Source organism: Elgaria multicarinata, chromosome 4 (assembly GCF_023053635.1).
Source record: "Elgaria multicarinata webbii isolate HBS135686 ecotype San Diego chromosome 4, rElgMul1.1.pri, whole genome shotgun sequence".
Lineage (NCBI taxonomy): Eukaryota > Metazoa > Chordata > Lepidosauria > Squamata > Anguidae > Elgaria > Elgaria multicarinata.
In genome coordinates this window covers 142,720,484-142,746,799 of record NC_086174.1, presented here as the reverse complement: position 1 = coordinate 142,746,799, position 26,316 = coordinate 142,720,484, and the positions used below count along the sequence as shown (strand labels likewise).

The window sequence follows — 26,316 nt, the reverse complement described above, 5'->3', positions numbered from 1 at the left end:
TTCGGGAAGGTGTCGCATTTGCAACCTAGTAACAAATTGCAGGTTAAAAGCACATCTGTGGACAGAATAACAGGATAAATGGAGAGAAACAAACTGAGAGTGTTTGGTCTATGGAGTACCTTGAACCACAGGTAGTCCGAGTTGATCCACATGGCCAGGTACTCCATTTGCATGTGGTTGTTGTTCTTTAATTAGAGAATTTGAAAGATATATCTCGGGACAGTTACATAATTATTTCTTTATTTAATGTCATTTATAGGAATATGTAGAATCAGTTTGTACAAGCATATACAACAACATGATTGGTACTGAGTGTTACTGAAATCAGTTGTCTGATTTGTTCTAAACTACCGGTTCTCCACAGTCTCTTTTCATGGTGGCAGCATTGGACAACTCCAAGCAGAAGGCTGACATGCATGGTTCTGCATTGTAACTACAGCGGGTTGTAAGAACATGCACATTAATACTGTAGCAAATTGTTTGGATATCTAACAGACATAAAAAGGGTTATTCCTGATATGAAAGTCTGAAAATCTGCATAAATATATTGTGTAAAATTAAATTAACATATTTTCCTTTTCAACTAGAACTTGAAGTAGTAAGAATGCCCACATAATTCATATACACACACATATATATATATATATATATATATATATATATATATATATATATTATATATATATACTTATGTTTTGTTAATTAATCAAATATTCTGTATCATACACTGACTCTGTATTTATTTACCAGTAAGAGAATTACTGTGCGGTCATATAATATTCACTGAAGTCAAAATTGGTGTTTATACCACATGCAAACAGAATTTTGTTTACCGCTGTTGTTGATGTCCCCATAGGAATGTGATTGTCTACAATATTGTGATTGCATGTGTATAAATACGTTACAATTTCACAGTTACAAACCCTCCTGCTCTCTCACAACAGCTAGTTAACAAATTTTAAGATACAACGAGTGGTAGCATTTGGGTTTCGGAACAAGTGGATCAAAATGCAACTGTTAGTAGTATGTAAACATCGGTTAAAGTGCTTACAATACAGTTCCTTTACTTTTTACCATATCAAGTAGGTTTGGCACGAGGATAGCCTTTCGCCACTTCACAATCCTTTCAGCAGCATTTTACAAAAAAGTCAGTTTCAATCCGGACAAGACCAACCTGATGTGGCACTTGCTGATGACATAATTCTGAATCCAGAAATAACCTGCACAGCTTTTATACTTTTAATTAAACTACTGGTTTTATGGATGGTGGTTTCCCAATATCATAGATATTCATAGTGATCTCAGTTCTCCAAGTGCCAGTCTTTATGTAGACAAAATGGCATCACTGAGGCACAAGAAGGAGGCATCAGCAGGCTCAGGGGAAATCCATGGTTTGCAGAAGTACAAAAAACTTTTAGAAAAAAACCTTCAAGGGGGAAACTTCCCAAAACAGCCCAGTCAGAACTGAGCATAGCCAGTGGTCATAAAATGCTGACTGTTAGGGCACGGGTGAGGGGACGACGACCAGGGAGGGTGGAATGGAGCGGCTGGAATCCTGAAAAGGGAGAATTCTGCACTGCAACATTTTGTTGCACATCCCACTTGTGTAATTTTAATTTGCATTAAATTTGCTACATTTCCAGGTTGTCCTCATGGCAAAACAAAACAAAAAGTTAAAAGATTGTTTTCTCCTAGAAAGATACTTACAGACAGTGTCAAATTACTTAAAACCCCCCAATAATGATCAAGTGTCCCTCATCAAAGGCTCTTGCATCAGAATGCGGAGTGTTTTCTGGGAAATTACAGCACACCTGGCTGGCTCTCAAAAGGCAAGGAAGCCCAGACAAAATTTAATATAAAATACAGACAAGTGCAAATTATTCAAGAACAAACAGAATGTGTGGACTGTATTAGACTGGTCTGATCCCGTAACCCCGATAAAGACAAACATCTCATTTAAAGGAGAGCAGCTTTCTGAATTTTAAAAATTTTAAATCACATTTGTTTGGTTTTTTTTTTTTATAAGCATGGTCTATTGTGGCAAAAATAAAATGCAGTACTCCAAACGTTACAAAATATTCCAAGCTCATTATCAGTGATTTGCAGCTACACTTGACACTAAGTGGAAGAGACACCACTGTCTGATCCTCAGTGAGTTAACTTTGGAAATACAAAACAATACTGGATTTCAGACTTCAGTTTGCATGGTGAAGCTTTATACCACTGTGGTTGGCCGGCGGTCCATCTCTGCTTCCAGCTTCACCATCTGCTGCATCTCCTTTGCCTGCAAACCAGGACAATTGTACTGTTAACAGAACTGAAATAGAAGGAGGGAGAAAGACTATAATTCTGAGGTTAACACTTTGAGCTACGATTCCTGGTTAAAGGGGTTGTTGTTGCAATAAGGATAAATGTACAGACCTTATATATGCCTGCCCGAGACTTAAGATCTGTTGGAGGAACCCTGCTCCGCGTTCCACCAGCACAACACATTCGCTATGATGGTACATGGGAGAGGGCTTTCTCTGTGGGGGCACCTCCACTGTGGAATGCCCTCCCCTCGGAGGCCCGACTGGCGCTAACACTGATTTTATTCCGGTGCCAAGAGAAAACATGGATTTTTAACAAAGCCTTTAATGGTTAAATTCACTAAGATGCCACATTGTTTTAACTGTTTAAATTGTTTTACTGCTTTTAAATTATATATTGTTTTAACTTGATTCATGGTTTGTTTTTAGCTGTGTATATTTACTGTTTTATACTGTATTCTTTTATCTGTATGCCGCCCTGAGATCTTAATGATATAGGGCGGAATATAAATGTTTTAAATAAATAAATAAATAAATGTCCAACACCCAGAGATAAATGAGGGACCCCTTCCTTATTATGGTAATTCTGTATGTGCTCCTTGGAGCTGCAATGCATGGAAAGGGCTAATGAATAAAGCAGGGCTAATTTATCTATCTGCATACACACCAGATAAACACAATCCCCCGTTATGAAAATATAAAAATTTGGCACAAGTCCTATTAGTATATTTCTCTTGAAACAACTGGATTCTTCATCCTAACTTTCTGAGTGACACAAAATTAAACACCATTACACCCCCACCCCAATTTCAGCTATCTCAAGTCAGAAGTTAATGGAGGGAAATTATAAGTGAAAATATGGAAACATAAGGCATGGATCAGCAAGTGCAGCCTCTTTTGAAATGCTGACCTATATGTACACTTCAACAACTAGAGTGTTCCAAGGGAAATTCAGGTATCTATCTCCTCCTTCCAATTGCCTTTAAATGCCTAAAGCATGGCCTTTGGAAGTATTTGAAGATAGACTTCACTAGACTATGGGCTGGATCTAGACTTAGTCATACTTACGAGTAGACCCATTCAATTCAATGAGACTTAAGTTAATCATGTCTAATTTAATTCCCATTTATTCCAATGGGCCTAGTCTGGCGAAGTCTGGATCCAACCGTATATTTTGTAGATTACTTGTGGGCATCAACTCCACCACATCTTCAAATTAACAATGGGTAACCATATTGTTCAGGAGTCCAAAGGCAAACCCTTGCTCATGATGGGAAACAAATGTGAGAAAGTCTGATTCAAGCAATCATTTACATTTTGGGGTGTGTGTGTGTGTCTTAAAACAGGGACACAAATCAGCCTTTTATACCTGTTAAGGATATTACTAACATAAACCAAAATGTCAATGTACAGTGTATAGGATTCTTAATATTGTTTCCTACTGCAAATCTATAAAAAAAATCGATTGCATTTAATAAGTGATTAACATTTCAATTCAAGGGAATTACAGGTACAAACGAAATCCCAGTTATGTGATCTCATTTCTACCAACTGTCTTATAAGATTAGTAATTCCTACACATTGACCACTCTGCATTGTGGACCACTTTCCACATGTGCCAACTTTATGAGCCAAGACTGAACTCTTGGAAATAGAAGAGCTTTCCAAGACAGCTTGTAAGTACCAAGCCAATTCCAAAACAAGCCGAGGGGAGCTCACCCATAACAAGTTACAGCTACAGAAAGTTCCTCAGTTACCAACAATTTATTTTAGAAGAAAAGCACACTAAATGCGGTAGTTTGCTCAGTATAGATCAATCCTACCTTGAGTTTGAGAGACTGCATGACAGGATTTCAAAAGCTGTTTGCACAAAAATAATAATGTCAAAATGGAGTAATACAACAGAGGCAAATAAAATAAATGAAAACTGAGATGAGAGTGATGAAGGAATGAAAATAATAATAATAATAATAATAATAACAACAACAACAACAACAACAACAACAACAACAACAAACATGTTAATAACCATGGCTATATCTCTCCATTTTCATCCCATAATGAAGTTTACTGCAAGACTTTTATGGAATAATCCTATACATATGTACTCAGAAATAAATCCCACTGGACTGGTTTACTGACATGGTGGGCTGTGGAATGCGCTGGCAGCCATTTTGAATATTCAACTACCAGTGGGAGTTGCTGTAGTTTCTCATGTCATTGGAACCTGGGCAGCAGGGGTTCTTTGAGGGTTAAACAAACCTCAACTCTACAACAGAACATGAGTTCAGTGTGGTTTACTCCCAGCAAACTGGTACACGATTGTACAGTTAAAGATTTGTATTTTTTTAAAAAAAACTTTAGTGGAAACACATATAGCCAAGATACAGATTTCTGGCCTTGATCCTTCACTAATGCCCTCTGTGTTCCATAAAATTCAATAACATTAAATTAATTGAGTCAAAATAAATTTTAAAACAGACAAACCAGGCCATAGGTCTCAGCATTTCAATGTATCAATCCTGAAGCTTCTTTCTTAATAAGTTATTAACTACTTTCATATAAATAGTTTCAGAATTGTAGCAGAAATGATAAAACTATGAGAAGTGATTCATAGTGTTGTATAATACGGACCCACTAAATCTCATCCCTTCTAGGACAAGAAACAACTAAGATTTGGTTTGGATACAGTGTGAAACATGGCTTCCTCCTATGTGAATGAGTTTCAGTGAGCCTTGGATTGTATTACTTATTTATTAATTATATTGAATGAAAACTATTGGAACATTATGCACATTCCAGATGTCAGACTACCTTTATAGTCAGACCTCCATAAATGGTGAAAACACAAACATTTAAGGATCTCAGCATAGTGAAGGTATGACTCTTAAAACTCTGTGCCATCACTGAAAATGAACAGGACTGGAATTAACAGATGGGACTGAAGGTGGCAATATGACTTTTCTACATAAGGCTGTTCATCTTCTGTATCTACTTTCGGTTTTGAAAGTAGAGATTCGAGCACTAAACAAAGAGTGTTTCCTTTCCTGCTTTTCTGCTACATAATCTCTAGGTGGCACTGTGATACAGCAGCAGAGTAGCGCAAATACACAAGTGGAAATACTGTTTTCTTTCACTTTCTTTAAATACTTCATTTCCCCCAGTTTTAAAAAAAACTTGCTGAAAGTGCTATTTAAAAACAGAAGCAAAACTGGAGGGTCATGCTGTCATCTAAAGAACCCATAAACAACCCATAAGGGGGATGACAAACACAGAATAAATGCCTTGTGTAGAAAAACTCTGTAAGACAGGATTCTGTAGATACAGATAAACACAGAAGGCTGTTATTCAATGAAGTCAACCTTGAATACCTATATTGGTTATATTATGTTAATCAATTGATTAAGTTCGTATAAATTTTCAAAAAGAAACTTTTATATGATGTTCTCATGTCTTCCCCTACTGTTTGTCGGAGAAGGGGTGGATATGCCTCTTCTAAGATGGCACCAGCCACCTTGGTGTGTTTTTTAGTACTTGTAATAAAAATAATTTACCAACACACACTGCCCCCACCTGACTGCTCATTATTTCGTGTCATATTCATAGTCAATCCATCTTACTCAGGAGTGGGGAACCTGAGATCATCCAGATGTTGTTGGACTATAAATCCCATCACTTCTGACCACTGGCCATACTAGGTGGAGCTGATGGAAGTTGGAGTCCAATAACATCAGGAGAGCCACAGTTTCCCCATCCCTGGTCTAGCCAATCACATGGATAATTGTTGTAGTTCACATGTACACATTGCTCTCATAGGCTACCACAGGATTGATTACCTGTTCATTTTGTTTCTCCAGAATTTCTAGATGCTCAAGTTGAACTTTTTTCAGCTGATCCATTTCCTTTGATTGCTTCATTGCCAGCTATATGCAAAAACAGACCAATGCAAAGATGAAACACAGACTTCTCTCAGTGGCTGTCGGGGCTTTGTTTGCAGTGTCATCACACACACAACTACAGTGTCATCACACACACAACGTGATCCCCCAAATGGGTGTGAGCATCTTGTGAGGTACATTTTAAACAAAATGGGGCCAAAGGACAAACAGAGGTGGGGGGCACAGTGTCTGCAAACAGCCACAAACATGAAAAGGATGTGCTAGATCTCCGGAGTGGGGAGGAGGCTTCTGAGCTCCCCAAAGGCCCCCTTTCGCACCAATGTTCTTTATGGGAGAAAATTCAGCACAGTATTATTTCATACACTGCAAATTAACCACTTAGGTGACCAGTTAAAACAGCAGCATAACTACACTTACTATGAGTTTTCTATGTGATGGATGGTGGAAGAGCAGATTATTTGAAGGACTGCCTATGCCACCATTCCCCAAATTGGTTCCCTCCAGATGTGTGGGATTGCAACTCCCATAATTCCCATTGGGCATGGGAATTATGGGAGATGCTATCTAACACACCAGGCTGGGGAAGGTTGGCCTCCACCCAGATGAACCTGCTCATATGTAAAGTTCATCTTCAGAGGCCCCACCCACAGTAAGGTTGAGAACACTAGAGATAGGGCCTTCTCAGTGGTGGCCCTTGACCTATGCAACTCCCTCACAACAGATATACATCTGGCTGCAATCCTACACACAAGTACCTGGAAATAAGCCACTGAATTCAGTGGGACTTACCTCTGAGTAGACATGCATAGGATTGCACTCTAAGTTATTCACACTTAGCTCCCACTGAAATCGACTTGTGCTTAACTTACTCATGACTAACTTCTTACATTAATTTCCATGGGACCAAACTATGCCTATTAATTTAGTCTGGGTCTAACTCCTCAAATGCCCCTCATTGCAAGTTACAGTCTTGTCTTCTTTTTTAAATGTAGGATGATTACAAATTATAGGTGTGTTTTTTTTAACAACTAGGTGGGTATCTTTTAACACTCCCACTTGGATTCTGTGGATTCAAAGGAATTGTTTAGTGTAGGGTGACCCTATGAAAAGGAGGACAGGGCTCCTGTATCTTTAACAGTTGCATAAAAAGGGGAATTTCAGCAGGTGTCATTTGTATATACGGAGAACCTGGTGAAATTCTCTCTTCATCACCACAGTTAAAGCTGCAGGAGCTATACTAGAGTGACCAGATTTAAAAGAGGGCAGGGCACCTGCAGCTTTAGCTGTTGTGATGAAGAGGGAATTTCACCAGGTTCCCCATATATGCAAATGACACCTGCTGAAATTCCCTTTTCTATGCAACTGTTAAAGATACAGGAGCCCTGTCCTCCTTTTCATATGGTCACCCTAGTTTAGTGTGTTGGGGCTCCCCCCCCCCACACACACACACTTCTGCCTCATCCTCAGTCTTTTGAGTAGGTTACTTGTCCTTTGCTATGCCTCCCATGGCAGCCATTTTGCGGTGGTACCCAGAACAGTTTCGTAAATTGCCAAATGTGCCCATGGTCCAACAAGTTTGCCTACCCCTGATGTAGATATTTATGAGACAGGGAACTACTTACCCGCTTTCTCTCTTCCAGAAATTTCTTTGTGTTGCTGCTGTTCAGTTCTCTGACACGCCTATAAAAGACATTGCTAACACTGTAGTATCCACTTTTTAAAAAGTCAGCGAGAAAAAGGTGAACCTTTGGGGGTGCAGTGGCAGCCCCAAAGGGAAGGGGGCAGGGAAAATGGCTGGTGCCATGTCGCGGAAGGCCATGCAGATGGAGACAGTCTCCTTCCCGGCCACAGGTCACCTCGGACCACGACTGATGTGGTGGTTAGATTGTTGGACTAGAACTAGGTTGACCCAAGATCAAATCACTACTGAAGTCTGAAGCTCACTGAGTGATTTGGGGTCAGTCAATGTCTCTCAGCCTAACTTACTTCACAAGGTAGTTGCGAGGATAAAGCGGGGAGACGACACGTATGCTGCTTTGGTCCTTAGTAGGAAGGTGGGATACAAAATGTAATAACGGACCTCTCATACGTTGTAGAACTAAAGTGCCACTCCACGCTTCTTGGAGGAAGGATGGGGATATAAAATAAATAAAATGGCCTCAATATATGGCTTTAATCAAGTGAGCTGCTCTCCGCTTTAGTAGGTATTTATTTGCAAAATGGGAGCAACAATGACTGTGGCCTGTCTCACAGGGCAAACTCAATAATAGTAGTCATTAGGAGACAAGGGTAGAGATGTGAAGGCCTGGAAAAACATGGGAAAAATTTGTGGGGGAAACAGTTTTTTTCCAGGTTTTTCCAAAGCCTTTTTTGGGTTTTTTTCCAAAAAATTGGAAAAATTGAAAAAAATGAAGAAAAAATGGATTATGGGATGTTTTATTTTAGCATGATGAATAAAATGTTTAAGACAAGGTGTTCAGATATTTACTTCTCCAAATGTTTTCTAAAAACTATGTACAGTATCAGTTTTACAATGTCTGTGCACCAAGGACAAGCAAGACCTAGGTTGCAAACTGAGACTACAACTCTCAAATGCAAGAGGAAGATGCATTTCTGCCTCTAGGGGGCAGCACTTCCATGGAAGCAGAGACCGAAACTAATACTGATGAGTCTGATTAAATTTCATGCATAGTCATTGAATCTTGGTTCCCCCTTTTTTCTCAGTTCTTTTTATGGGAATGGGGGCTTTATGTCTTGACACTGGAGGACTAGCGGAGACATAAATAATTTTCTTTGTTACTAATGTTGGTGGTTTCTTCAGTTGTTGTTTTTTAAAATTGTTTTTTGCCTGCTCTTCACAAACTGGCAGAACCAAAGAGGTTCCTTACAGTTCAGTTCCTAACAGTTCAGGAGCTTGTAGCTCCATTTGTTACCCCCCCAAAAAAAGTAAAAAAGTAAATTCAATTTGTAATAATTGTTTGAATACACTGTACTTTTAATATACCAAATGTAATAATTTTATGCCAAACCAACTTGGACATAATTACATTTTATGTTCCTAAAGTAACAGACTTTCAATCTGTAAAAAAGTGCTAATATTGCATTATTTCCATTTTTCCGAAAATTTCATTTTTTTCCGGGAAAAACGGAAAAAACCCATTTCCCCCCCCCCCCCAATGGCTTCAAAATTTCCGGAAATTTTACTTCTCTAGACAAGGGAAGGCTATGTTTTAAATTCCCAAAGCACAGCCCATGTTATTTCAACCGTGACACTTTTTCTCTTCACCTGTTCCAGGCCTTTTCGATCAGCCAATTTGTTCCCAGCTCTCTTTATCATCAGCCCCTTCTTCTGTTCTCAGCAGCTCCTACTATGAATATTTGTGCTTGACTTCACATGTGCGAGAGCTCAAATTTGTTATGTATCAGCCAATGTTTCCAGACACATGTTCCAAAGTGACAAGCCTAAGAAAGGCCCAGCGACATAACCACCGTTGCTTAAAATAAAGGCCAAAATGAAGTTGAAAACAGACTTCGTTCCACAGAAATTTCACACAACTAGGCCGTTACCAACGGTCCAATTCACCCCACAATGAAATACAATGTTTACCTTTCCCTTTCAGCTTTGTTTTTGATAGATTTGTCTTGGCTTATGGCTTTACTGTTTTCCATAGAAATTTTCGCTTGGTTGGCACGCATTTCTTTGCTTTCCCTTAAAAAAAAAAAAAGGACAAAGAGAAGTGAAATTAGGACAATTAGGGGGGTCATTAGTTGGGAGTCACATGCCAGCAGTAGGTGGGGCCTGAACCCAAGGGGTCATAGCCAATGTCAGAGGTAGATGGGGCTACCCTTCAGAGGTAGATGGGGGCTACCCTTCAGAGGTAGATGGGGGCTACCCTTCAGAGGTAGATGGGGCTACCCTTCAGAGGTAGATGGGGGCTACCCTTCAGAGGTAGATGGGGCTACCCTTCAGAGGCAGATGGGGCTACCCTTCAGAGGTAGATGGGGCTACCCTTCAGAGGTAGATGGGGGCTACCCTTCAGAGGTAGATGGGGCTACCCTTCAGAGGTAGATGGGGGCTACCCTTCAGAGGTAGATGGGGCTACCCTTCAGAGGCAGATGGGGCTACCCTTCAGAGGTAGATGGGGCTACCCCATCTCTCTCTCTTTCCCTCCTTTTCTCTCTCATTCTCTCTAAAAGACAACTTTTAAGACTGACTATGAACAAGAAAGCATCCACATACACTAGTGACATCAGAAGATGCTCTCTATATGTCAGGCCCTGTATAATGAAGTCCCATAGTGAAGACTGGCCTCCACGTTTTTAGGGAACAGAGCACTTCCCTGCTATAGCGGTGCAATTTCATAAAATGAGCTGAATCAACTCCAAGCCTCAAAGACCTCCTCCTGCTCACCTGTCATGCGACAGCTTTAGTTGCTGGGTCTGCTGTTCATGAGCGTTAATGAGCAGCTTCTTGAGTAACTCGCACTGCTGGCTCAGATGAAAGTCGCGCATTTCTTGCTCTTCGGCGCTGTGCGTGTTGATCATCTCCGACCACTCCTTCGTGTGCTGCGCCACAATTTCTTTTACCTTGCAGAAAGGAAGGCTGAGTCAGTACTTCCTAGGCTCCCCTTTTAAAGGGAGGCTATCGGCTATTTTGTCCGCAGTCTTAGAAAGGAATGCAAATACATGAAGAAAGGGATTTCCTAATAAAAAACAGGAACTACCATGGAACAACTCAGGAAATCAATGGGTATGCTCAGGACAAGAAGCAAGAAAATGAAATGGACTCTGGCCATTCCGCCTCTCTAGTTTATTTTACAATGCCTTTTATCATTGCTGAAGGCATGTTCCCCAAACTTTATTACTCACCTGTTTACATACATGAACTGGAAGAATGCAATCACAGATTACGGATATGGGCCGTCCAGCAAGACAAGTACCTCTGAGGGCTTAAACACTTTTTCTTGTTTTAATGCTTCCTTCCATAGTGACTTTACAAAAAAGAAGAAGACTTTTATCTAATGGAATTTCTGCACTAGCAGAAAATACTTCCACTTGTGCCAGGAAAGGATGGACACATCTGGAGGGACAAATCAGTTGATTTCAGTTTCTCTCCGTTTTATCATTATCCCAGGTTTTTTTTTAATGTTTGATCCATCTCAAACTTTGAGAATTTCTCCAGTCTGAAGTTAGTTTTATTCTAAACTTTGAGATTTTTTTAAAAAAAAATAATAGATGAAAGCTCACAAACATTGTTTATTCGTTCAGTCGTTTCCGACTCTTCGTGACTTCATGGACCAGCCCACGCCAGAGCTTTCTGTCGGCCGTTGCCACCCCTAGCTCCCCCAAGGTCAAGTCTGTCACCTCCAGAATATCATCTATCCATCTTGCCCTTGGTTGGCCCCTCTTCCTTTTGCCTTCCACTTTCCCTAGCACCAGCCTCTTCTCCAGGGTTTCCTGTCTTCTCATTATGTGGTCAGAGTACTTCAGTTTTGCCTTTAATACCATTCCCTCAAGTGAGCAGTCTGGCTTTATTTCCTGGAGTATGGACTGGTTTGATCTTCTTGCAGTCCAAGGCACTCTCAGAATTTTCCTCCAACACCACAGTTCAAAAGCATCTATCTTCCTTCGCTCAGCCTTCCTTATGGTCCAGCTCTCGCAGCCATAGGTTACTACGGGGAATACCATTGCTTTAACTATGCAGACCTTTGTTGTCAGTGTGGTGTCTCTGCTCTTAACTATTTTATCAAGATTTGTCATTGCTCTCCTCCCAAGAAGTAAACGTTTTCTGATTTCCTGGCTGCAGTCAGCGTCTGCAGTAATCTTTGCACCCAGAAATACAAAGTTTGTCACTGCCTCCACGTTTTCTCCCTCTATTTGCCAGTTATCAATCAAGCTGGTTGCCATAATCTTGGTTTTTTTGAGGTTTAACTGCAACCCAGCTTTTGCACTTTCTTCTTTCACCTTTGTCATAAGGCTCCTCATCTCCTCCTTGCTTTCAGCCATCAAAGTGGTGTCATCTGCATATCTGAGATTGTTAATGTTTCTTCCTGCGATTTTAACTCCAGCCTTGGATTCGTCAAGCCCAGCACGTCGCATGATGTGTTCTGCATACAAGTTAAATAGATAAGGTGAGAGTATACAACCCTGCCGTACTCCTTTCCCAATCTTAAACCAGTCCGTTGTTCCGTGGTCTGTTCTTACCGTTGCTACTTGTTCGTTATACAGATTCCTCAGGAGGCAGACAAGATGACTTGGTATCCCCATACCACCAAGAACTTGCCACAGTTTGTTATGATCCACACAGTCAAAGGCTTTAGAATAGTCAATGAAAAAGAAATAGATGTTTTTCTGGAACTCCCTGGCTTTCTCCATTATCCAGCGGATATTGGCAATTTGGTATCTAGTTTTTCTGCCTTTTCTAAACCCAGCTTGTACATCTGGCAATTCTCGCTCCATGAATTGCTGGAGGCTACCTTGCAGGATCTTGAGCATTACCTTGCTGGCATGTGAAATAAGTGCCACTGTACGATAGTTGGAACATTCTTTAGTGTTTCCCTTTTTTGGTATGGGGATATAAGTTGATTTTTAACAGTCTGATGGCCATTCTTGTGTTTTCCAGATTTGCTGGCATATGGCATGCATCACCTTGACAGCATCATCTTGCAATATTTTAAACAGTTCAGCTGGGATACCGTCGTCTCCTGCTGCCTTGTTATTAGCAATGCTTCTTAAGGCCCACTCGACCTCACTCTTCAGGATGTCTGGCTCTAACTCACTGACCACACCGTCTGAGCTATCCCGATATTATTAGCCTTCCTGTACAGATCTTCCGTATATTCTTGCCACCTTTTCTTGATGTCTTCTGTTTCTGTTAGGTCCTTGCCATCTTTGTTTTTGATCATACGCATTTTTGCCTGGAATTTACCTCCAATGTTTCTAATTTTCTGGAAGAGGTCTCTTGTCCTTCCTATTCTATTGTCTTCTTCCACTTCCGCACATTGCTTGTTTAAAAATAATTCCTTATCTCTTCTGGCTAACCTCTGGAATTTTGCATTTAATTAGGCATATCTCCCCCTATCACTGTTGCCTTTTGCTTTCCTTCTTTCTTGGGCTACTTCCAGTGTCTCAGCAGACAGCCATCTTGCCTTCTTGGTTTTCTTTTTCTTTGGGACGTTTTTTGTTGCCACCTCTTGGACAATGTTGCGAACTTCTGTCCATAGTTCTTCCGGGACCCTATCTACTAAATCTAGTCCCTTAAATCTATTCTTCACTTCCACTGCATATTCATTAGGAATATTAGTGAGCTCATATCTAGCTGATCTGTGGGTCTTCCCTATTCTCTTTAGTTTGATTCTAAATTGTGCAATAAGAAGTTCGTGATCTGAACTACAGTCAGCTCCAGGTCTTGTTTTTACTGTCTGTATAGATGTCTGCCACCTTTGGCTGCAAAGGATGTAGTCAATCTGATTTCGGTGTCGGCCATCTGGTGAAGTCCATGTATAAAGCCGTCTTTTTGGTTGTTGGAAGAGAGTGTTTGTTATGCACAGTGAGTTGTCCTGGCAGAATTCTATCAGCCTATGTCCCGCTTCATTTTGTTTTCCTAGACCATGCTTACCTGTAATTCCAGATGTCATTTGACTGCCCACCTTAGCGTTCCAGTCTCCTGTAATGAAAATAACATCTCTTTTTGGTGTATTATCCAGTAGGTGCTGCCGATCTTCACAGAACTGATCTACTTCTGCTTCTTCAGCATCTGTGGTTGGGGCATATATTTGGATCACTGTGATGTTAAATGGCTTACCCTGAATTTGAATTGAGATCATTCTATCATTTTTTGGATTGTATCCAAGCACTGCTTTAGCCATTTTATTATTATGAAGGCTACTCCATTTCTTCTGTGATCCTCTTGTCCACAGTAGTAGATCTGGTGGTGATCTGATGTGAAGTGGCCCATTCCAGTCCATTTCAGTTCACTGACACCCAATATATCTATATTTAATCTTGCCATCTCACCAATAACCACATCCAATTTGCCCTGGCTCATAGGTTTTACATTCCAGGTTCCTATGGTGTGTTGATCTTTAGAACATTGGATTCGTCGTTCACCACCAGCACCGTCGGCTGCTAGCTGTCCTTTCGGCTTTGAGCTAGCTGCATCATCACATCTGGGGCTAGTTGAACTTATCCTCTGTTCCTGTTCCTCCCCAGTAGCATTTTGACCATCTTCCTGGGGGTCCCATCTTCCGATGGTATACCGACATATCTCTGGTTGTACTGATCCATTTAGTTTTCATGGCAAGAATACTGGGGTGGGTTGCCAATACCTTCCCCAGGGATTGTATTTAGTCTGACCTCTCTACCATGACCTTCCCGTCTTGGGTGTCCCTTCATGGTTTAGCTCATGGCATCCTTGAGGTGCTCAAGCTCCAGCACCACGACAAGGTAACAATCTCCTTTGCTGGAGGAAGTCCATGTATAAAGCCGTCTTTTCGGTTGTTGGAAGAGAGTGTTTGTTATGCACAGTGAGTTGTCCTGGCAGAATTCTATCAGCCTATGTCCCGCTTCATTTTGTTCTCCTAGACCATGCTTACCTGTAATTCCAGATGCTAATTTTGAAGGATAACCGGGGCTGTAGCTAGATCTAAGGTTTATCCCAGGATTGTCCTGGGGTCAAACCTGTTCATAAGTGCCACACAGGGCATCCAGCGCTCAGGCAGGGGCGAACCCGGGATGATCCTGGAATAAACCTTAGGTCTAGCTACAGCCCAAGTTTCAGATCCCATAGTGCTTTGAAAGTGCATAATGAAGCAGGAAAGGAAAGGAACTGCTCGTGCAAGCACATGAGTCACTGCTGACTCCTATAGGGACGCCTGCTTTCACTGACGTTTTCTTGGCAGACTTTGTAGCGGGGTGGTTTGCCATTGCCTTCCCCAGTCGCAGTTACCTTTCCTCCAGCTAGCTGGGTACTCATTTTACCGACCTCGGAAGGATGGGAGTCTGAGTCGACCTGAGCCGGCTGCCTGAGAACCAGCTTCCACTGAGATCGAATTCAGGCCGTGGGGAGAGTTTTGGCTGCAGTAACTGCCGCTTACCAATCTGCACCACACGAGGCAAGTTAGCATTAAAATAAGAATGGGGCGAATTTCTCCACCATCCTTAGCCATATTTTTGCTGATTCCACCCACCCACTGCAGCCCCCTTCTCCTCCCTCAAAGCTGCTGGGTGGGAAATGACATGGAGGGATGCAGAAAATAGGTGGGATTAGTGAAAAGCAGGTGCCTCGCTTTGCATGAGCTGAAGCAAAGCCATCACTGTCTCCAACCCTGTGCCTTTAGAAGTACCTGGCCATTTTAAGCTAGCTACTCTCCACAGGGAACCTGTAGTCTAATAAGTCCAAGCATGTTTATGCATCCAATATACACTGGAAAAACTGAATTATAGCTTTGTGCAACTGGGATGCATGGCTTGGGTCCTGCAGAATGCTTCCATTCGCTGAAAGGTTTGTTCTGCTCGTGGAAGGGACTCTGATCCAATGAAGACTCCTAATTGCAGAAGGAAGAGGTGGGGAGGCAATTTTTGCCAATTCTCTTTCCCCGCCGCCCATGTTGTGATGGCGTCTTCCCTAACCCTCCAGATGATCAGAGGGCACAGGGAGAAGGAAGAATTGATTTTAGAAAAAGCCTCCCTCTCTTCTACCAGTGGGTGTATTCCATGTGCGGTGTTCTACTCAAGAGAGGAAATTAGGATTCAAACCAGTGTAAGGAAGTTAAAACAACAAACACTACATACTGCACTTATAAACTACTGGGGTTGGGTGTGTGTGACTCTTTAAGAAGCTTGGGAAGTTGGAAAAATGGCGCATCCCTCTCTTACCTTAGATTTATGATCTGATGTTAGTATCTGAACTTTATTTTCTATTTCTTTTTTCATCTCAAGGCAATTATTTCCTCTAAAATAAACATACAAACAAACAGAAATTTCAAGCAAGCATCATATATTAGAACTTTCTAATAAACGTTAGATGACTAAATCCCTAAATATATTGCAGTAACATTATGCCCCCTTTACAAACGAGCCACACTTCACATATTGTTGGCTTGCTGATATCTAAATTAAATACTACTCAGTTCAGGATAACAACGACTCAACTGTATAGATTATGTCTATGTAGATCCATTCACTAAGCCTATCTCCTTAAGGGAGGTTTTCAAAAAATATCCTTCAAAAATATTCTTGTTTTCTTAACAGCTCACATCCAAGATCAAGAAAGGAAATCGTTATTTTTATTTCTGTCTTAAAACACCTATTTTATCATCAGAATGTGAGACTTGGGGGAATCTGTGTTTTGTTAATTTCGAGGAAAGGAAAGAACATTCCCAAACCATCCAGGATAAATGGGTAGTTCTTCCCTTTCGCTTCCTCCTGCTAGTAAATTGCAGAATCTTGTTTCTGCATAGGTGTTAAATGTGGAATGCTTGTGCAATTCTGAGACCCAGCAAAGGGATTGGCAAAGGGAATGCCAACATGTGTGAACTGTTCCCTTCCCAACCCAATCCATTGAGACAGCCCTGTTTTGGAGATCATCCACGGCCTGCACGTGGCCCACAGAGCTGTTGGGACCGTGGCTGTTTTATCTTGCAGCCCAGATGCAGGCGGAGAAAAAACTCATAGGAGTTTCCTATCCAGCACAAGCACCAACAGGAGAAACCATGCTCTTATCTTAAACTCTCCCCCCCCGAGACACCATCTTTTTTCCTGCCATATGTGTGCACATATGCGTGTGTATGTGTGCACGTGCACATACGTGCATGCTGCCCAGCCTCCCATCCAAAACTAGATGAGGTGCTATGGGCAGAGGAAGTTGTGCACTCCTGGCTTAAATAGCCAAGATTTTAGTTGTCAAAACAACTACTGCAACAACAATAACCACCACAACAAGAGAATGTCCACAACAGTGCTTGTGTAATAATTAATGATAATTTGCTTATTCAATTTTTAGAGCATAAATTTAAGAGTATATGCAAACCATAGATCCTAAATTTTAGAACAATAAAGCAATAAGCTTGACTTTTTCTTTTCTTTCCAAAACATTCCCCCATATTCTTCAGTTGGAACTACACATTACAATCAACAGGGGCGGCTGCCAATAACAGCAGCCCTGTGTTATGTCCCCTCACCCAACTCTTCTGCACTGTAACATGTATTCCAACTTACACGGTACCTTTAGGTTTATCTGCCACCACTCCCACCCCTGCCACCGGCAGCCAATGATAGGGGCGAAGGGAAATACAGAGTGGGCCTGTTCAGAAGACACCTTAAACCATGGCTTTAACCATGATGGTTAATCCAAAAAGCCAGGCCATGTTCTGAAAACACCTTAAACCTTGGCTTTAACCACAGTGAATTAGGCTTTTTGTCTTATTCACCATGGTTAAAGCTGTGGGCTTTAGCTAGACCTAGGGCGGGATATAAATATTTTGAATAAATAAATAAATAAATAGACCTAAGGTTTATCCCGGGATCTTCCCGGGGTCGTCCCTGCCTGCTCCTGGGATATCCTGTGTGTCATTTACATGAACAGGGATGACCCCGGGACGATCCCGGGATAAATCTTAGGTCTAGCTAAGGCCGTGGTTTAAGGTGTCTTCTGAACACAGCCTGGCTTTCTGGCTTAACCACTGCGGTTAAAGCCATGGTTTAAGGTGTCTTCTGAACGGGGCCACCTTTGATGTAAAAACATGGGGGAAGTTTTACTGCACATTACAGCTTCCGTGCTTGTGCCGGAGAACGTAGCATAAGGCTGATCTCTTCAGCTCAGCCGCCATATTTATTTTAATATGTAGTAGTTATACTTATTTTAATGTGTAGCCCTTATTGAAATGACAATTAGGTTGACAACAGACACCGGACAGCCAGTGTGGTGTAGTGGCTAAGGTGCTGGACTGGGATCGGGAGATCCAGGTTCTAGTCCCCATTCAGCCATGGAAACCCACTGGGTGACTTTGGACCAGTCACAGACTCTCAGCCCAGGATACCTCACAGGGTTGTTGTTGTGAGGATAAATTGGAGAGGAGGAGGATTATGTACGCTGCCTTGGGTTCCTTGGAGGGAAAAAGGCAGGATATAAATGTAATGTAATAATAAATAAATAATGGCAGTTCCATGGATGCTGCAGAAAGTGGCATCCCTCCATCTCCTCCTTGTAAAGTCTGATGAACTCTACATGTGATGCCATAATATTCGGAGTTTTGGCAACCACACTGGAGCAGGGGCAGGGGAATTAATAACAAAAGAGAAAAGAAGACAGAAACATAAGAAAAGAAGAGACCACACCCACCCATGGTAGCATGGTAAGCTCCCTCCTCTCAAAAAAAATAAATAAAAAAATGGAGGGGGGAACTGTGACCATTAAAATGGAACCAAAATAGTCACTGCCAATTCACCACCTGTAGATGATGTGGTGAATTGGGGGTGGCCCTTTTGGCCTGCCCCTAAGACTGCAGTTGGTGTTAGTTCTGGTTGCTAAAGGTGTGTTTTTAGGTTTGTATAATATTTTTTATTGCTGTTATTATTGTTTGTTTTTACTGTGGGTGCATACTGCTGTAGATTTTAGGCAAGAATGCAGTAATTAACTTTTAATTTACTTATTGACTATCCAATTCAGTTTTCATTTATGAATATGTGCAAAAACTTTTATCTTCTAAAATTCCTTGCTATGAAGTCCACACTGAAAACGTGAGGAAATCCTGATATCCCTTGTGCTCCCTCTGGACAACTGAGAGGATTAAAAACGGATGTTGTTACCATAGGATAGATGGCTTTGCAAAGACAGGTGCCAGAGAGGCTTGACATTTTGGAAGGCACACACAAAGCTCCAGAGGCACAATCAGAGTCTGCTTAGTCTAGTATTTATGCTGCTTTAGAGGAGAAGAGAAGCCAGTCATAGAATGCAAATTCTGAATATTTTCTAGCTCAGTTCCAATACTGGAAGTGGGCTAAGTGGGGGAAAAGGTGCCTGAAGAGAGAGAGGCCTTAGCTAGACCTACCTGTTAGTGCACGACAGAGAGGTGACGATGTCGCGATTGTTTTATCGCGAGATCCCTGCTCTGTTTACACGCAGCACGTGATGACCTCAGAGGGAGAGGCGTCGCACCCGCCATTTTTTATTTTTAAAGGGAGAGCAGCACACAAACGCTCATCTGCAAAAGGTAGCTTTTTTTAAAAAAAAATTTTTTACTTTCCCCGCTCCCCCCACCCCTGAGGGGCGCAATGCTCCTGAGGAGCTCTGTGCCCCGTGTGCAGGTCCCAGCTCCTCGCGAGGAACCACGAGGAGCCAGGACAAACCGCAGCGCCCGGCCACACGCTCAGCCCGCGACCACAGAAAAACTAGGCCTAAAGGGGAGGGCGAGATCCCAGAGCAAGGGAGTGATCATCCCTCCCTGATCCCGGGATCCCCTGTGCGTCATGTGAATGCACAGGGACGATCGCGGGGATCGCCTCGCGATTTCGACCCATCTAGCTATGATCAGAGATAAGGTGAGGGAGGATTCAGTTCCATATAGCTCTTTTTATGTTCAAAGCTGGGGTAAAGTACCTTAATTAGGAATGTTGCAGGCACCCAACTGGGCTCCCCAGTGGAAGGTGTCAGCAAGAGGTTGGAGGAGAGAGCTGGGTGCCTCATGACTTGCCCTATGCTCCCTAAGCTAGCCTGCTGCCTTCAGGTTCAAGGGAGGATATTGCTGCCTCACCAGCATTGAAGAAACAGTCTAGTCAGCTTTTGTATGTAAACTGGGAGTGGGTGCCATCTTGTTCTTCGCCTCAGGCAGCAAAATGTCTGAGGCCAGCCCTGGGTAAGATGGGGGAAGGTTCAGCGCCCCTCACCTACTCATCCCATTTCATATGTAGAACAGGAGACTCAGGGACAAACAAAGGCATCCTGCTTCTATCCTATCTAGCTTGGACCTCATACCATGAGACTGAACCAGCCACGCCCATTCTGGTGCCTTCCAGCCGGCTGGGAGTTGTAGTCCAACATATCCAGAGGGCACCAGGTTGGGGGGAGACTGCTCTAAACCCTCCATAGGGGCCAGCCTAGTTATTTTCCTTTCTTTTCCTCCCTGAAGAAATGGACTGTTTTTTAATCTGTGAATTGAACACATGGGCATCTGTGAATTAATTCATGAACGTGTCGATTCCCTAGAGACTCTGAGACATGTAGTGGCATTTGTAGTGCACAGCTGAAATCCCTCGCTCAAGTGCGCTGGGTGCCTCTGCTCATCTGTCAATGTGCAAAAGTGTCGTTCTATTGCCCACCCCAGCCTGAAAATTATGCAGCCTCCATATATTTCTAGTCATGTACTCAGGATAGACAAAAGGAAGTAATTCTTCATGCAACACTTGATTTTGGAGTTTGCTGCCAAAAGAAGTGGTAACGGGCAAGCGTTTGGGTGGCTTTGACAGGGGATGAGACTGATTCATGGAGGAGCTATTATCAAGGGCCAACAGAATGATGGCTAGATGGAACGGCTAGATGCAGCTGGGGGCAAGCCACAAGGAAGCAGGGCTGTTACCTTCATGCTTGGCTTGTGAGATTCTGGGAAGCATCTACCTGGTCACTGCTGGAAACAGTGATGTTGGAATACACAGGCGTTTGGTCTGACCCAGAAGGGCTCTTATATTGTTCTAGCTATGGGCAGTATCCAACTGTGTTATTCCGCTAGTCCAAATGACCAGTGGAAACTAGATTTCAAACTATGTATAAGAGGAGAATCCAACTGACGCCATGCTTGTGCAATCAGTTGCATTTTGCATGTCCAACTAGTTGTGCATTATACTTGTGCCACTGGTTGTGCAAGCAGTTGCACAATGGGTTGCACAAGTGCAATGTGTAACCACTTGTGCAATGGAAAGATCTGACAAAGCTTTGCTGGCATTATTTGAGTTTGTTGAATGACACTGTTGGATACTGCCCTCTGATATGCAGGGGAAAGACCCAAAAAATATGATGCATGCAAAAGAATAATATTTTGAAAAGAGAGGAAATGGCCCTAGGACTGTAACTCTTATAGGAACTTGAGTAAAGGGACACATGTGTGTGTATTCCAAAGAGGATAGGCTCATGTCTGAATGCACAATTTGTTCTCTCTACTTTTGCAGAGAACACTGGATATGTTGGGCTATACACAGGGAAACTCAGTTTTCCTCCCCCCCATTTCTACCCTATTTGAAATCTGAACAGGACTATTGCCTTTTGTGCACCCAATATTACTCACAGAAATAGTTTACCCTTCGAGGGAAGGCAAAGTTGGATGCATTAATACATTGGTTGTCAAAAAGGTATTAAGCTTAGATAGCATCTATGATTGAATTCCAGATTGGGTAGCCCCTCCACACTGGGGTCACCACTTAATCCGTGCTGAAAAAAATTGTGTGCTAAGTGTCTGTGATATTTAATGACAAACTTACGTTTAAAATAAAACCCTGACTGTTAAGAAAACAAGTACAGCATTCTTTATGCCTCCGAAGATGTGTTTAATAAGCGTGCACTCTTTCAATAGAAAGGTCTCGAGGTTTCACTGGTCCTGGCAAACTTGACTACACCAGGTTAGATCAGCCAATATGGACCTCTAACCCCTGCACTGCCAACACAGCGCAATACTCTTGTGTAGCTGTATTAGGTAGTGCCACCCTTGGAAATATTTGCACCTAAAATCAAAATGACAACCATTATGCCACCTCCCATCCTGCCAAGGATCCTCCTCAGATGTTGTTGGACTACAACTCCCATCATCCATGATCACCGACCATGTTGGCTGGGGCTAGTGGAATTTGTAGTCCAACAACATCCGGGGGTCCAAAATTGGGGAAACCTGGGCTTTCGTCAGGCTCTTCCTCCAAGCCAAATATCAGGCCTGCAGAAAACAGGCTCAGATTCAAACTCCCCTTCCTGAATCCTCTAAGCAGGTTGATAAAACTGATTTAAAACTGCCTATGAAACAAAAAAGATATTTATACACAAGGTATTCAGCTTCACTAGGTTCTCCTTGAGGGACAACCAGAAACAAGAGAGAACTAAAAGATCTATTAATGCAACAGATATATCCTCAAATTAAAAACAATTTGTAAAGCCATTTTAAAAAGACTGTACCCCTTTTTCTTGATGGCCTTGTCGAGGATTTTCTCATAAGCTAACTTCTCTTTGTCGTATTGTGCTACTATTTTGTCAACTTGTGTGCAGTGTAACTTCTGCATAACACAGTGTTCCTGCAAAAGAAAACAATAGGGCTTGTCAGGCTACAGTTTGGCGTTCGAATGTATGTCTCAGCCTATACGTATGAAGGTCAGAATCAGCACTTCTGGTTCTTGGTATTATGACCTTTGAAAGAGTTTTGACACTGCATGAAGTCCTTTTTATTTGGTTGGGCATTTGGCCCCTGAATTTGCATGCCTTGCTGCTGGAAGGCATGTTGGGAAAGGCGGCTGATAACCAATTCTAAAATTGCAATCCTACACAAGTTGAGGCAGAAAAAAATGCTTATAATTTCTAGACAGGGGGAAAAGAACATGACTGGCTAGGGCATGATGGGAGTTGTACACCATTTTTCTTTCTATACTTGCATAGAATTGTGCCCTAAGTATGTGTAATTGAAAACAACACCAACTGCACTTTCGTCCCCTGTATACCATGTCTTCACTTTCCTCCTCTTCCTCAGTTTCTCCCGCTGTCTTCTTGTTGTAAGTAAAGTACCATGCACAATGGTAGTGCTCTTACAATGATGTGGGCCGAGGCTCTGGGAGGGTCGGGTTCAAGTCCCCACCCCAGCTTAAGGTGATCATAGGAAAAGGGGGACAGGGTTCCTGTATCATTAACAGTTGCATAGAAAAGGGGATTTCAGCAGGTGCCATTTGTATGCATGCAGCAGCTGGTGAAATTCCCTCTTCATCGCAACAGTTAAAGCTGCAGGAGCCCTGCCCTCTTTTGTATGTGGTCAAGGGGGCAGGGCTCCTGCAGCTTTAACTGTTGTGGTGAAGAGGGAATTTCACCAGCTGCTGCATGCATACAAATGGCACGAGGCCGGTCCGGGGGCGCCTGGGAGCATCCATGCCCCCTCTGCTCTGGTTAGTGGGGGTTTTAAGGGGAAAATGGGGCTGACATGTTTTGTTTTGTTTTTGTTAGCTGTAAATGAGAAGGATCACATTTACAGCTAACTGCCGGGGGGCGGGGGCAAGGGGAGAAGAATGGGGTGCACCGTCCCTGGCTTGGGACCACAATACCTGACAGAACACCTCTCCTGACATGAACCTACCCGTACACGGCACTCAATATCTAAGGTCCTCCTCAGAGTGCCTACTCCAAGGGAAGCTTGGAGGATGGCAACAAGGGAGAGGGCCTTTTCAGTGGTGCCCCCCCAATTATGGAATGATCTCCCCGACGAGGCTCGCCTAGCACCAACATTGTTATCTTTTCAGCGCCAGGACAAGACTTTTCTCTTTTCCCAGGTATTTAACAGCATTTAACAACGCTAAGTGTGTTTGTTTTTTAACGGACCCCAGAACTATTGTTTTTAAATGGATACCATTGTTTTTATACTGTTTATGTTTCTGATGGTTTTAAATTTTGTATACTTTTTTTAATGTTCACTGTTTTTAAGTTTTGTAAACCGCCCAGAGAGCTTTGGCTATGGGGTGGTATATAAATGTAATAAATAAAATCAATCAAATCAACCCCCCCGCCACCTAAATTTTATTTATTCTTCCTTAACAAGGCTCTGCAGAAGCGCAGAGCCTCGCTCCAATCTAAAAAAGTCAGGGTAAGTCCCCAACTTGTTTAGTGCGGAGCTTCGGGGCTTTGCCCCTGGATCCCTTCGGAGTGGCGGCTGCGTCACGTAGATCGCCTGCCGCCACCCCGAAGCACTCCAGGGGCAAAGTGCCCGTGTGGACAAGCGCTAGCATTCCATATAGCTGATGCTGCGCTTACCTGCGTAGATGGGAGCCATACAGAAATGCCTAATCAATTGTGTGCCATTCATTATAACAATCTTGGTTTTAAGTTCTGCTGCCCCATCTCTGAAAATAGAAAACTGATGCAAAACACTCCAGCAGAAACTCTTTTAAAAAAATCACCATACCTTTGCATGCCTCTTCTTCAATGCATTCAATTCTTTTTGCTGTTTTTTCAAATGCTTTATATATGCCTGCTCCCCATTAAAAATAAAAAAATAAAAAATAAAAATAAAAGGAGATTAATGTCTCTGTAAGGCATTTAAAATCATTAGAAGGCTGAGAATGGCACCTGCACAGATCTGTCTTGACTGAGATCAGGGCCATTGAATCTCTTTCAGCCCAAGGGCCAAATTCCATTTTGGAGGTTTTGTGTGTGTGTGGGAGGCACATTTCAGTGATGGGCAGAGCCAGAAATACCCACATATTTTAGCTTAAAGGTCTTTCTACCATAATTATGCCTTGGGGGAAGCATCTCAACCTTTTAGAATGGGATAACCCCTTCACAAAAGCCAAGAAACCAACTAAAGTGGCACAGCCATTTGGGGGGACCCCAAGGGGCCAGTCCAGGGCCCCAGATTTGGACTCCAGGCCTGAGGTACTGCACCCCTAACTTAGATACATCACAAATTTAATACACTGGAAAACTTGGGTAGGTTACATGCATGAAGAAGCAATGTTATATACCTAACTAACACCTGCAAGGATTTGAAGTGGAGACCTGGTGGCCTAGACCAGTGGTTCCCAATTGGTGGTCCACAGACCCCAGGGGGTCCGTGGCACCATTCACATATTAGCTCTGCAAGGTCTGCATTTTAATAAAAGAAAAGATGCCGTCTGTTTGCTTCAACGGCGATGTCACACGTGAAAGCACCTGCGTGATTTAGCGACTAGCTTCAGAGATTACTTCCCTGCACCTAATCCTGAAAACTCATGGATAAGGCATCCTTTTGAATGTGGTGATGTACAACTCACAACTCTATCTGCGGAAGAGCAAGGTGCACTTGTTGACGTGACTTGTGATGGTTCACTGAAATCATTTTTCAAAGAATATAAACTGGATCAATTCTGGGTGAAGTTTTTTCCTGATTATAAGAAAGTTAGGTGAAAAACCTTTGAAACATCTAGTTCCCTTTTGTTCCACATATCTTTGTGAACAAACATTTTTGACATTTTGTTATATGAAGAACAAGCATAAAAGTCGGCTCGATGTTGATCCAGATTTGAGATTAAAAGTAGGAAATGTTGAACCGAATGTGGAAGGGATTGTTCGGGACAAATAGAGGCATGATTTCTCCCATCACATTTAGGTTTAGTTGATACTAGACATGCCATAATTTGTTCAATTGTAAACTAGACGTTAGTAAAATTAAATTCGTCTTTATATTCCTAACTATGTCATTATGAATCTATGTCATTATGAACTATGAATCATTGTCATTTTTGCGTGGTAATAACACAAATTTTATGGTCTGTTTTTTAGTATACCTAAAATCCTTTGCTTATTAGGGGCTACCCCTTATTTTCTCCCAAAAAATGCTTCGCACAGGTAACTACCATAGAGATAACAAAATTTTCAAAAGTAGGGGGTCCATGGCTTGGCATTTGAAAAGCAAGGGGTCTGCAGTACTTAGCTAATTGGGAACCACTGGTCTAGACCATTGGCTTGTTCAAGCAGTTCCCTCTCTCTTGCAAATTCCCAGTTTAAGCATCACAGTAGAAAGCAATCAGCAATATGCAATGGTGGGTGGGTGAGAGGGAGGGTACCAGAAGAGAAGGAGGCAGGCTTCCTGTTTCTAACAGCTCCTCAGCTTTCAGCCCCTCCACCTTTTTAAAAGGTTCCCTTTGGGTTCTGCGCGTACTAAATTAAAATTTTACTCCAGAAAGTAACAAAAATGCCAAGAAGGGTCATTTTGGAATTCTAGAGGGGGTTAGAGAGAGGCCACAAAAAAGGAAAACAGACTTGGTTAATCGTTCAATAAGCAACCTGTATGGTATGGAGGCAAACCCATTGTACCACTCAAGCCTCATGATTTCCAATCGGCCTCCCATAACATTTTAATGTCAATGTTATTTTACCCTAAGGCAAACAATTCCACCCAGGT

General features: G+C 42.3%; 1 protein-coding gene across 3 annotated transcripts in view; it reads right to left on the bottom strand.

The window, feature by feature from the left end:
- Positions 1-219: 219 nt before the first annotated feature.
- Positions 220-26,316, bottom strand: part of PLCB4 (phospholipase C beta 4) — a 237,214-nt gene continuing 211,117 nt past the window's right edge. For 2 of the 3 annotated variants that reach the window (XM_063125321.1, XM_063125322.1), the window contains 8 exons: positions 24,340-24,405; positions 22,359-22,474; positions 16,085-16,160; positions 10,620-10,795; positions 9,816-9,917; positions 7,831-7,888; positions 6,146-6,232; positions 220-2,284 (listed from right to left, as the gene is read on the bottom strand). In XM_063125321.1, coding sequence (XP_062981391.1) covers positions 2,216-2,284; positions 6,146-6,232; positions 7,831-7,888; positions 9,816-9,917; positions 10,620-10,795; positions 16,085-16,160; positions 22,359-22,474; positions 24,340-24,405 — 750 coding nt within the window. In that variant the 3' untranslated portion in view covers positions 220-2,215. Of the gene's footprint in view, positions 2,285-4,132; positions 4,170-6,145; positions 6,233-7,830; positions 7,889-9,815; positions 9,918-10,619; positions 10,796-16,084; positions 16,161-22,358; positions 22,475-24,339; positions 24,406-26,316 lie in introns of all 3 variants that reach the window. The other variant, XM_063125320.1, reaches the window with a different exon arrangement.